General features: G+C 33.6%; 1 protein-coding gene across 1 annotated transcript in view; it reads right to left on the bottom strand.

Annotated features, from left to right (window-relative positions):
* Positions 1-1,525: 1,525 nt before the first annotated feature.
* The window catches only part of SPOCK3 (SPARC (osteonectin), cwcv and kazal like domains proteoglycan 3), a 160,333-nt gene continuing 149,669 nt past the window's right edge, over positions 1,526-12,189 (bottom strand). Inside the window, exons 8-11 of the mRNA XM_058024133.1 lie at positions 8,550-8,771; positions 5,879-5,941; positions 4,581-4,718; positions 1,526-3,570 (exon numbers count right to left, since the gene is read on the bottom strand). Coding sequence (XP_057880116.1) covers positions 3,401-3,570; positions 4,581-4,718; positions 5,879-5,941; positions 8,550-8,771 — 593 coding nt within the window. The 3' untranslated portion in view covers positions 1,526-3,400. The remainder of the gene's footprint in view (positions 3,571-4,580; positions 4,719-5,878; positions 5,942-8,549; positions 8,772-12,189) is intronic.

The raw sequence follows: 12,189 nt of genomic DNA, 5'->3' as shown, positions 1-12,189 counted from the left end.
GATTTGTGACCAATATACTTAAATTAGCAGAAAAAAACAGTAAAAAGAATTAAAGTATTTCAAATAAATTTGTGCTGCCACCACTTTATTTAAATCCAATTTTCAAAAGCTTTTAGTAATTAGAAATATGTTCACCGCTTTCACAAAGTATCTGCAAATAAAAATACTTTTAAATTTCCTATGAAGCATAAAGCTAATCTACATCCTGATAAACTTTTATTATTCTACCCAGGTAGTGGAATTTTTAAGTAAGAATAAGAGAAATCCAGTTCTTGTTCATGTGCCCAAAATAGGCAAAAATTTTCCTACTGTCATTATGATCCAACTTCCTCAGTCTTGTGCAATAATCCAATTTTCATATAAGCAAACTAATGACACTAACTCATTTCCTTCTAAACTAAGCACATCTGTGCCTTGATCCAAAATACTTCTTTCAAGGACTATATATTTTGTTGCACAGAGCTTGGTATTCCTTACTTTTCAATGAAACTGAGATTTGTAATTCCACTCATTCTCAGAAGAGCATAAGGATTAATCACTGAAAATCTCCAAATGTACATCACAATCTTTGCCTATCTATAAATACATGTGTAGAACTGTAAGATCAGAAAAAACCAAAAAATGACAGCAACACTGTAAAAATAGTCAAGGGCTCCCGACTGCTTTCTGCATGACTGTAGTCATGAGGACAGACATCTGTGAAAGTTCTTGCATTTTATGGAAAGCAGGAAAAAGCTTCTAAATGGTTTAGATATTCAGTAAATTTACATTATCAGCCTTTGCCTTTATTTATTCTTGCTGCTCCTGATCTCCTGCATTTCTTTAATGCAGGAAAGAAGCACACACTGAAGTAGTTTCCAGTTCCTCTGGTATCATAAAAGGTAACCAAAACTACTGTATTGATCCATAGACAGGTACCTATCTTTTACAAAACAAAAGGCTGTTTTCAAGGGAAGATTTACACTGCATCAGCCTCTTCTCTGGCTTTTCCTCAGGAATATGTAGCAATTGAATTTTTTGTTGTTGCTGTTTTAGTTTTGGACCACAAAAATAACCCAAAATTATCCATATTCCCCACTGTCACTGTTCTTTAGTGAATTTAACTAACTTGACTTACTTCTGAATTTATGCTAAGTAGCTTTAATACTCCGGGACTAAAATGCATGCATACTCCTCTTTCAATTCAGTGGGGAATTTTCAGGGAAGAAAGAATATAAACTTCTTTCAGACTCTTCTGCATGACAGTTGTTTTCAGAAAGGTCTTCATACTGTAATCCCTTTAGACAAAACACATTATGAATTCTCTTTAATTCTAGTATCACCAGTTTTAATGAAATTCATTTTCAGTTTGTCATCTAATAACCACTTGTCACATACAAAAAAATTCCCCACAACAGTACTTACTGCATCGGCCAATAATGACAACACTTTTTTTTTAGCTTCTTTATTTAAAATCAGTTTATATATCAGTGAATTTCAGTCATAAGAAACTGTTCTCTGAAAAAATCCCACTATCAGAATGGTAAACTCTTAACTGTCTTTATTTAAGAAAATAATACAACTATGCCTCACAAATTATGACCAAGCTTGAGAAGAAGTCTCTCTTTCTTTACTATGAAACGAAGACAATGTCATAAAAGTACATAACAAAGCTATAGAAAAATCAGGGAAATTACAGAAAATCAGAAGCTCCCTATGTGTTTTGCCTTATTCAAATATTTTAAATGAAAATAAAACATTAATGGCTTTATTCAAATAAATACATATTTTAATAGGTAAAATGTATCTGAAACATGAATTCCTTTCCAATTCTACATTTCAGATTATGTAAAAAGTCAAAATGATGGGCTATGCTGGCCAAAGGTTGGTTACAAGAGTTTTTATTTTGCAAACTATACAGAAACAGTAAAAAAGAAAATGCATTATACTTTTTAATATTACATAAGATAAACATTAGATTTAGTATTTACCGTGTAGAAATTAATTCAAATAAGAATCTGATTTTCCTTTTATTAATGATGGGAAATCAGTGACTTATTTTTAAATTATACAACCTGCAGTAATACATTATACAGGTCATGTCAATTTTATTGTGGGCAGAAGGAAACAGGATATGAATGAAGATGGTGGAGTCCCAAAATGTCTACACAATTAATTAACATGCTAACATAAATACAGTGATTAAAGTAATTTTCTCTACAGTCAAATCTTGAGTGCTACTCTACACAATAAGTATAATCTAGACCACATGGTAATTACATAATAATAGGAAAAAAAATTAAAATAATCCATTTTCTTCATTCCAGCAGCAGTACCTATACTGGTATTAATTTGGTAATTGGGTGTGCTTAGCTATTGCCTAACATCCTATACTGGTATGCATGCTAAAACCTTTCTAGTTCTATTTTGCAAGGCACCTTTACAATACGTTCTATAAGTTTCTGCACTAGTAACAGAAAACAACATGAATCAAGAAAAAGAGCAAAACTATTTCCCAAAATAAGAAAATAAAAAGCATCATTATACATTTATTAAAAACTACCTTGGGGCAAGTGACAATACTCTGAAATACAGTAATGTATAAAGGTAATAAACTTTAAGCAAATCTTTTTCCCAATGTAAATATTTTATGCTAGTCTGATTAGAGAGAAATACATAGAAACCACAAAGGGTGAAGCAATGATTAAGTAAATAATGATAAAGCTTATATGACCTTGACATGGAACCAAAAAAAGGAACGACAAGAAAATTTTAGAATTCCAGAACTGGTGCTTGTCCATGCTACCACTTTTGAAAAATCCTTTCAATAATATAGTCATTTCCTAATAAAAAACATAACTACTAATGCAAAGTAGGACTTTGCTACAGTTTTCCCTTCTGATTTTTCTCCATACCTTTGGTTAATTAAAGGCTGGTTGAGATGCCACTTGTGCACCAATGTTTTTCTACTGCAATACATTTCTGATTCATTAAATGGACATTTGCAGGGCCTAAAACACTGACAGAACTGAAGATAAGTCACAGTATACATTCTGAGGAGGACATGCACAGTTCCAAATAAGGGCAAATATTTTCTCAGCAGAATTTTGAAGAGACTGGTTGGCTTTTTAGTGTGTTTTGCACATATATATGTTTTCAGTAGCACATAACATTTTTTTCTTCAGGCTAGAATTCCAATGTGTTTTCTTCAGCGCAACAGAATTTAAAAACTCAAAAGCACATGATATAATTATTCTTATTTAAACAAAAGAAGTCTATGACTCCAGCTGCAATGTTTGAAATAATCATACAAAATATACACATTTGTTAGAACCCTTTTGATCTTGGAGAGCAAAGGGATTTTATGAAATATCATCTTGTGAAATTTAGAAAGGTACAACATAGGGACCTCCTAATATTATCAAATATATCCATCATGATCATCGTCGTCATCATCATCATCCCCTTCATCTTCATCATCATCTTCAATTTCATCTTCATCGTTCATTATTTCATCTTCATCATCTTCATCATCCGTCCATTCATGGAAATCACCAGAGGCAAAATCCCCTGAAGTCTCTAAATCAATAGCTAAAAAGGTATGACAGTTATAGAAAGGACTCACAAGATACCCCACATATTTATAGTATATTTTACATACTCATAAAAAAGGTACATCAGAATATTTACTTTCAGGACAACTACAGAGTGCTACATAAAAATAAAATATAAATAATATGAATATTCTTTTGTCATAAAAATCTACCTCAATACTGAATTAATTTCTCAGTGTTAACAAAAGGAGACAAATGTTATGGATTTGTAGAACTGTAATGCTGAGTGCTAGGAACAATTTAAAAAATTTAAGTCCAACTCACAGATGGAAATAAGGACCACTGATAATATAACCTGACTATTTCTCACTTCTTACATATCATCTTGAATTATATCAAACTGTCCATTTATCTAGAAATGATCCTGGATAAGATGGACAATAGGACTGAGCTTGTACCTCAAATACTGTGTACAATTTACTCTCTGCTTCAGGCTATGTTCTTTTGTTGGAGAAAAAGTGAAAAGGAGTCATAAATGACTTTTTTTTAAATAAAAAGGAAAAATACTTTTTTTTCATCTTTTATATCTGGGACATCAAATAAAGGTGACATGGGAATTCCTGGAAGAAGCTGCACAATGCTGTAGGGAAGGGAAAAATAAGGGAAGATTTAGTGTGCTAAAAACGTTTGGCAATTCCCTCAAATATAAACTGAAAAAAATATCAAATTGAATTCACTTGCATGCTGATTACCCAAAGGAATTTAATGAAACATTATGGGACTTATCTAATGCTGCTCTAGAAAATTAATTTGTCCTGGGTTTATACACACTATGCCAAGCACGTGTAAGGGGTCTATTAATAGCTGACACAGTGACAGGAGTTCCAAAAAATAATGCAATAACAGTAACTAATTGTCATTTTTTGGGTTTTGTATCAAATTCCATGTAGTTGGGTCCCACACTTTTCACAGAAGAAATTTAACCTGGCTGACAATCAAAGGGACTAACACTTCTAAACCAAACACCCCATGTGGTTCTTGACTTACCACATTCCGCTGCGCCGTTTGTTCTGGATCCTGACACCTCATTGCCGTATCTGTCCACACACCAGCACTGCCCTAGGCTCCCATGGCACTGACTTGGCTTGTAGTACCCATCCTCATCACAGAAGGGGATGTACTGCCCTGAAAGATAGATAGATACAGATAGATATAGATATATATGCTGAATAAGTATATTAAAGTCCATTTCTTGGCCAATGTCACAATTATAGCAGAAAGCAACTGGCTTTTCCTGTTTCACCATTTCAGACTCTGCAGTGACTGCTTTAGTACTAAATTCAGCTGACTCAAAGTGACTGAATGGATCAAATGTGGGAGGGTAAATATCACGTATCAGTCTTGGACTGATTTCACGACATAAAGTGAGCAATACTCCTTTAATTTTCTTGTTGATCCTGTAATACATATTTCTTACTCCCTGAATATCTCAGTCCAGATTTTCACTGGTGAAAAGGCTCAAATGTAGGACCTGTTCCTGACTGGGAAGTTCTATATCTGTGGAGTACAAACAAGTCTGGATAGTAAGGGCCAGACTTCATGACTAACAAACTATCTACTACAAGGAGTTATTTGTGTTTAATATGTATTTTACAAACCACCACACGCTAATATTTAATTATTCCACCACAGAAGACAAATGCAGCAGAACACAACACAAACAAAACCTGTAAAAATTAATACTAAATTTGCATTTATATGTACAAGAGGGGCTTATTTTGTGAGGCAAATGACTTGCCTACAGCTGAATAATCCACTGTTTATCACTTGGACCAAGTGGAGACCACAATCAACAAAATATTCATATGGAAGCATTTTAAGTGTATAGTTCTTGTTAGAAACCATCCTTATGAGAAATACAGTTTTGGCTGCTTCAGGTCAAGCCTTTTGTTTTACAGAGCTTTCACACAATGGCTAGTGGTAAATGAAGACTTTACACTTCAGAAATATTGATGCAGTATAAACCGATTCACAACAAAGATTTCAACTACTTACAGACTATTACAGTTAAAGGATCAGCACAAATACTACTTTAGGAGTACCTTGTGCTGTCCCCTCTGTACTGTAAAAATGTACCTTCTATCAGGGTAATAAAACAGAAGTAAGAGCTTTTGCTAGGTAACGTAATAAAACCAAGTTTAATAGCTTCCAAAAATTTCATAAATTTTGCTGCTGAGATTTACTGTGGTCCATCTTCATTGGATTAATATTGATTTTGTGTTGCTGTTTAACTAGGGTTATTTATGTAAGTAATAAAACCTTCAAAAGAATGATCTATGGCTCACCTAGGAGCTTCTTTCCTCCTTGCTGCTTCTGAATGTTACTGAGTTCTGTCTGGCAAGGTGGATCTGAAAGGACATAAAAAAGGTTAAACAGGTTACACAGTATTGAGGACAGAAAGCACATGACTACGTTTTCACAGTTTGCTATGTTGTAAGATCACTCTAACTATGATCTTATGGAACACACACATCTGAAAGAAAAGAATTACCACAGCTTGCTACAGTTTCAGAATTATGAATCTGTGCACCACCATGGATATGTGCAGAACACCATTCATAGTTAACTCATCTCCAAGTGAGCATCTAGTCACTAGTCTGGAGGATTGAGGAATGCTAGACCAAAATAGTAACTCTATCACACCCTACTTTACTGCTCTATAAAAATCTCTGCAACTGTGAAGCTTGCCTCATGTATTAGCTAAACACAGAACAGCTCTTTTAATTTCCTCCCTTTTGTCCTTTTTAGAATTCATGTTCCAATTTTGTATTTGACATACTACACTAAGAAAATAAAATCTTTTTCTTCACTGAAGTCTGCAAAATTCAATGATTCTCTGGCAACAATGTAAGACTGGATCCCATAGGTACAAAGCCCCATGTGCAGCAAACTAACTTAAAAATGGAGCCCAAACTTTAGATGGCTCTGAGAAACAGAATATGTATTAAAATTCAGTTTTTCATTATTCAGCCACAGCTGAATATTGGAAATACTGAATTCTACTTCTGAATAATTTGATTTTTTACTGTCCATAAAAGAAAGTCGCATTATGCGCCATGAATGGGAAGAAAATTTTTTCCATCTCCTTGCTATTAATAGCAAAGGCTTAGTTAAAGGCCTTATTTAGATCATTCCATCAAGTAAAACATAACCAGACATGAACATATTCCACAGTTCAGCATAACAATGCCAATTAGAGAATTCAATGGGTCACTAATACACACGGGAAGCAGGGCTGAGACAGCTGTGCAACAGCTATAAGACATGACAAAATAAGACATGACAAAAGAAGACTGTAAGATTTTTTTTCTCCTTAGATCAAAAAATGGAGATTACAGATTTTGATGACTGTTAATTTTGAAGGATGACATGCATGTTTAATGTGCAAGTGTTGCTGAAAGTCAGATTTCACTTCATATACAATTTTTAGATGTCTTTTTTACTATATACTCAAACATACTGTGGTATCAAAGACTATCTAATCTGTTTGAAATCAGCACCTTATGTCAACACATTATCAAGAAAGTGGGGGAATTGGTAAAAAGGGGAAGAAAAGCTTGATAATGTTGGGTTCTGCAATATGAAGAATCAGTGTCACTGAAAGATGGATCTGTTGGGGTACCACTAATAAAATTCCTTAGTGTTTAGATCAGTCTTTACAATACCATCCTCAGGTTCTAACAGTACACTGACCAAATTATTGTGGTGGTTTTTTTTATTTTTATTTTATAGACAAATGAACAAAATGTTAGGCTCTTTAGGAGCTACATTACTTCTGGGATGGGTTATTGTTAATTTGCTAGTGTTGGCAGCAAGTACATACATGCTTATAAAATATCACACAAAAATTATTATAAAACAATAATGTGCTTTGAAACACCTGTTTGAAAGTTTAAATGTTAACTTTTTAATAAGAAAGTTACCAAAGAAAAGATATCTGCTATTTAGTGCTTATCTACAGAAGTACAGCTTTATTTTTACTTAGATTTACAATGGGCAGATGTAGCATGATGAAAACCTTTATTTCCACAGAAATCGGAACAAAATCATAAATGTTGAATGCTAATGTGAATTTATCACGAGAGTTTTAAGGGTACAAGTGAGAATTAAAAACTGATACTAAAACTTTCAAAAAGGCTGACTTAGCTTAGCAAACTTTCCACCAAATCAGTTTTATCTCCTCTATCAGCAGTAGTAATTTGAAGCTTAGTTGCTGCTTATCCTTTAGAAAAACTCCCTCGTGTTAGTAAGGAAAATGCAGGGGTTATTCTGACCAATTGCAGACAATATTCAATGAGTGAATTCCTTGATACATAACAACTAGCTTGACTATATATCTATATCTAAAATTGTTATATATTCCTCAGGAAAATAATGCCTCTAGGTTGTGTTTATTTGTCTAACCAAAATCACATCAGGACATTAACAAGAGATTCAATTAGGCAATAAAAACCAACTGGTTTTAGGTCTAAATGACTGGAAATAACTTTATCCATAATGTTCATTCAGCTATTTTATTAGGCTCACCAAACATTAAGATACCCTACATTAGTAATAAAAAAAGTTTATTTTATAATGTAGGCAAAGTAGACCAGGAAAGAAATAATTTCAGTAAACTGTTCTTTATTTTCACCTCTTTCCCTCCATATACATACTAAATTTTGGGCATGAGGAACAACATAGCTATAAAAGCACTAGTGGCAGTGTTACACTTTATTTAGAATCCTTGAATTTCTAGCAAGCCTTTCTATTTAGCTTGAGTCATTTGGCTACTTTGTTTGGGGTTTTTTAAATTCATTTGAGGTATTCACCATATGTCACAAACCTTGAAACAAATTCATTGCACAGCATTTAAGAGCTTGTAGTTCACAGTAATCTTCTTAATATGTTAAAAAAAAGATAAAGCCCAACAAAAAGGTCAGACATCCACATAAGCAGGTTGATCTCATCTCTTACCTTGCTGTCTTTGGAAGCAGTAGCACCACTCATTGTTAGATATCAAACTGTCTTTGTATGTGTCACAAGAATTGAAGAATGCCCTGGTGCACGGCTCGTTCTTGTCAAGGTAAATGCTTCCAAGTTCTGACTGGTCCAACAACAGGTCATAGTTCGTATCAAGCCTATTAAACATCCAGCCCAGGGAGTCTTTGCAAATTGGCAAAATGCTGGTATCAAATCCTAAGCGACAAAACAAAAATAATCAAAAATTATACAGGAGGAAAACTGGAGCAGCTGCTTATTTTATATTATATAGAAGGAAATAATTAATTATATAGAAGGAAATAATTTTAAATTATATAGGAGGAAAACTGCTGCAGCCACCACAAAAGAATGCTGCATCATGGAAATAGCTCTGGTGGTACACATAGATGCCACAAACAGTATATGCTATTGAAATGCACATGTAAATTATATGTCAGATTCACTTTTAAAGTCAGTAAATTAATCTGCTAAAAAGAGTCAAATCTGCTACAGTCAGACTCAAAACATTTAGAAATATGAGTTTTCATGTCAAATGTTATATATTTAGCACGCACATTATGTACAGTAATAAATGACAGATAATGATTTCCTGGCAAAAATACTGATCAGGAATTTAAGTGATACTACAAATCAGGAGAATGAAAATTAAGTGGTTTGCAAAGTTTACAGAATGATTTTAATAAGTAAGATGCCAACTAGAAGGAAATTTAGGATAAAAACCACTTAAAAGGTGTATTTAAGGACAGACTTTGTGGGCCATAGCAATTGAAGATAATTCCTCTGCATGTGGAAATTCCAGTTTATTGAAAGAGATATCACTTTCCAGCTTGGGACAAAATATTTTTAAATTAGCATTTGTGGTTCATTCTAGCAAAGCTCACAGTGTTAGTATTTATATTTTAGGATACTAGAAGACAGTTTTATGTTTTTAATAAACTATACTAAGAAAAAGCAGATACCTTCCAAACATCTGCTTATTTTACAGAATAAGCTAAGTTGGAAGGGACACACCAGGATCAGCTCAAGTCAGTTTCAAATTCTCCTCTAAGAAGAAATAAATTTATCTGAAGAACAGTGAAAGAGAATTGAACATGTCAAAGGTGTACACACCACTGGATTAAGGTTGGAACAATATTGTACAACTGCATAAGATTTTTTTCTCTTTTTCTTGATTTCCTTAACTATCATTAGCCTGTGACTGGAGCTCATCCTCTGCTTTCATTCCTCAATTTTTTTCTCACTTCTTTCTATATAGCTTTTAGATTTTTTAAAAAGTGATGTCCCACCAGCATCTTCTCCATTATATGTTCCATAATTAAGGACAAAGCTTGAAATTAAAAAATTTGCATTGGAGTCAGCAATATAATTAAAATGCAGATCATTTTATTACAGATCACTGATACCAACAGGATAGCACCAGAAAAGTGTTATTATGATCTAATATTTTCAATAAATCCTGTCAAAGTTCAACATAACCACAGCTGATTATTTAAATACAGAGTATGAAGTCTGATATTCATGACATGCTCTTCCTAGAAGATAGGAATATATTATTTTGGTACACCAGAACTAATAAAACTACTTCAAACAATAACATTTTATGTAAGAAAAGCTTACATTTATTAAAACTCTCATAGCCTATCTGCTAAATAGCATCAGATAGAGGAGGAAAAAAGTACTGTGGATCATGGTGTCTAACTTTCTACTAAATAACTGTATGATTTAATAATTTCTAAAACTGATTATGTTTTATCTTGAAAGTTATTTATGTTTCTTTTGTTAGAGTTCAACTCTGAAATAGTTTGTATTCTCATTTACAGTCCAGGTGTATTTGTTGTTATTTCTAGTTTTTTGTTCTTCCTCTGGTCTAGTATACACAATTTTAGTGTTTTGAATAGAGAAAAATCACATTTCTTCTTAGTTTTCATCGGTCTTGTTTCATCAAGCCAAAGTCTATCACAACCATCAGTCACTGCAATAGAAAAATGTCTGAAATCTAGGTAAAATATTAGTTTTGCTCAAACAAATAAATAAAAATGGCTCAAGTATTTCAGAGGTGAATCAGTCAGGTGATGATAGAGATAGAAGCAGATAGAGATATTTGTTTGATATAAAATGGAGCACTCCTCCTCTTCCAGAGCTGCTACACTACAAAAAGATCATCACTTCAGGTCTATATACACATTACCAACTCTTTTAGAGATTATTGTGGTAAAATTCTTGGCTCATTTTAAAAGAGTTTTTACTGAGCTGTCCAAACTTAAAATTATCAGAAGTACTTTCTCTCAACAATTACTTGCTTCCTCTATTATAATATTGATAAAATAATACATCTTGAAGGTGATATACTTGGGGAAAAGAGTCAGAAAAGCCTTGAATATCTGGAGTTTAATATCTGCTAACATGGTTTGACATGTGAAGGCATCAGCTGATAGAGAACTAAGAATGAAAAAATCACCCAGTGACCTAGACCTAGGAAATCATTGCCCAAATCACATACTGAGTATATTATCACTTGGAACACCAACTAGAATTCTGGTTTTACAGATTTAATTTATCACAGTTTTAACACAAAGCAATAAGCAGAAACTAAGGAATAGTTACTATAATTGAACGATAGTAATTTATTCTTGATGATTAAGTAGCAGGACATTATGCCGAGGAGGGCAAAAACTGCTGCTCAGATGACTCAATTATGAAAGATGTTTTTCTCTTTCATTTTAACCACTTACTCAAAATCTATTTCCATATACCATAATGAAGTGAACTTTTATGCAGCTATTTCTGAACACTATCTAAAAAATATGAAGTACCGGCTCATGCTCTTTTCCTGGTAAAAACAATTCCAAGGGAAAAAATTATTACAAAATATTACCATTCTCCATGGCTTACATACTGGGCATTCAAAACATATGCTCAAAAGGAACTAACAGAAATGCTCCTCTTTCTGGTTATTTCTCTGGGGAGAATTTCAACTCTTATCAGCTTTCCAAGACAAAACTGTTGCTTGCCTGCTTATTAAGCATGTAAGCAATGTGTACATTGAGGAAGACAGCTTCTGAAACCATGTGGAAATCACAACAGCATATACTCATCACAGGGCTCATATACTGCATTATATACAAATTGTTTATCTAACATGCCAAGAAATGCACATTTTTTTTCCAATACCAGTGTGCTGTCTGAAGCAATAAAAGTCTCTGGCAAATCACACGTGAATAAACACACATGCACTCTTTGCCAGACTCCTGGCTGACATCTAGACCATCCATTTTACCTGTTCAGTCTGCAAGCTGCATAACAAGAAGGTTTTCTTTTGTAATGGATTTTTGTAATATTGTGGTTAGTAGAAAACCTTCAGTGAACAGCATCTCACAGCTGAGACCTACTGTGCACAAGCTGGGAAAAGGCTTCCCTTCCTAATGCAATCAGGACAGAGCAGAGCAGGAAAGACTAAAATAAAGAGGACAAAGCAGTGGTGAAAGCTTTTGTATTTGATCACGAAAGTGGTGATCTTGGTGAGCCTCATCAGGCTCCACAGGAGCCAGGAGACAGAATCAGGCACAATTGTGTCCCCTGTCTCAGGCTGCAAAACATTCCTGCTGACTGTGGT

This window comes from Melospiza georgiana, chromosome 5 (genome assembly GCF_028018845.1).
Source record: "Melospiza georgiana isolate bMelGeo1 chromosome 5, bMelGeo1.pri, whole genome shotgun sequence".
In the NCBI taxonomy this organism is placed as follows: domain Eukaryota; kingdom Metazoa; phylum Chordata; class Aves; order Passeriformes; family Passerellidae; genus Melospiza; species Melospiza georgiana.
Note: the sequence above shows the minus strand (reverse complement) of the source record. Positions and strands in the feature narration are given on the sequence as shown.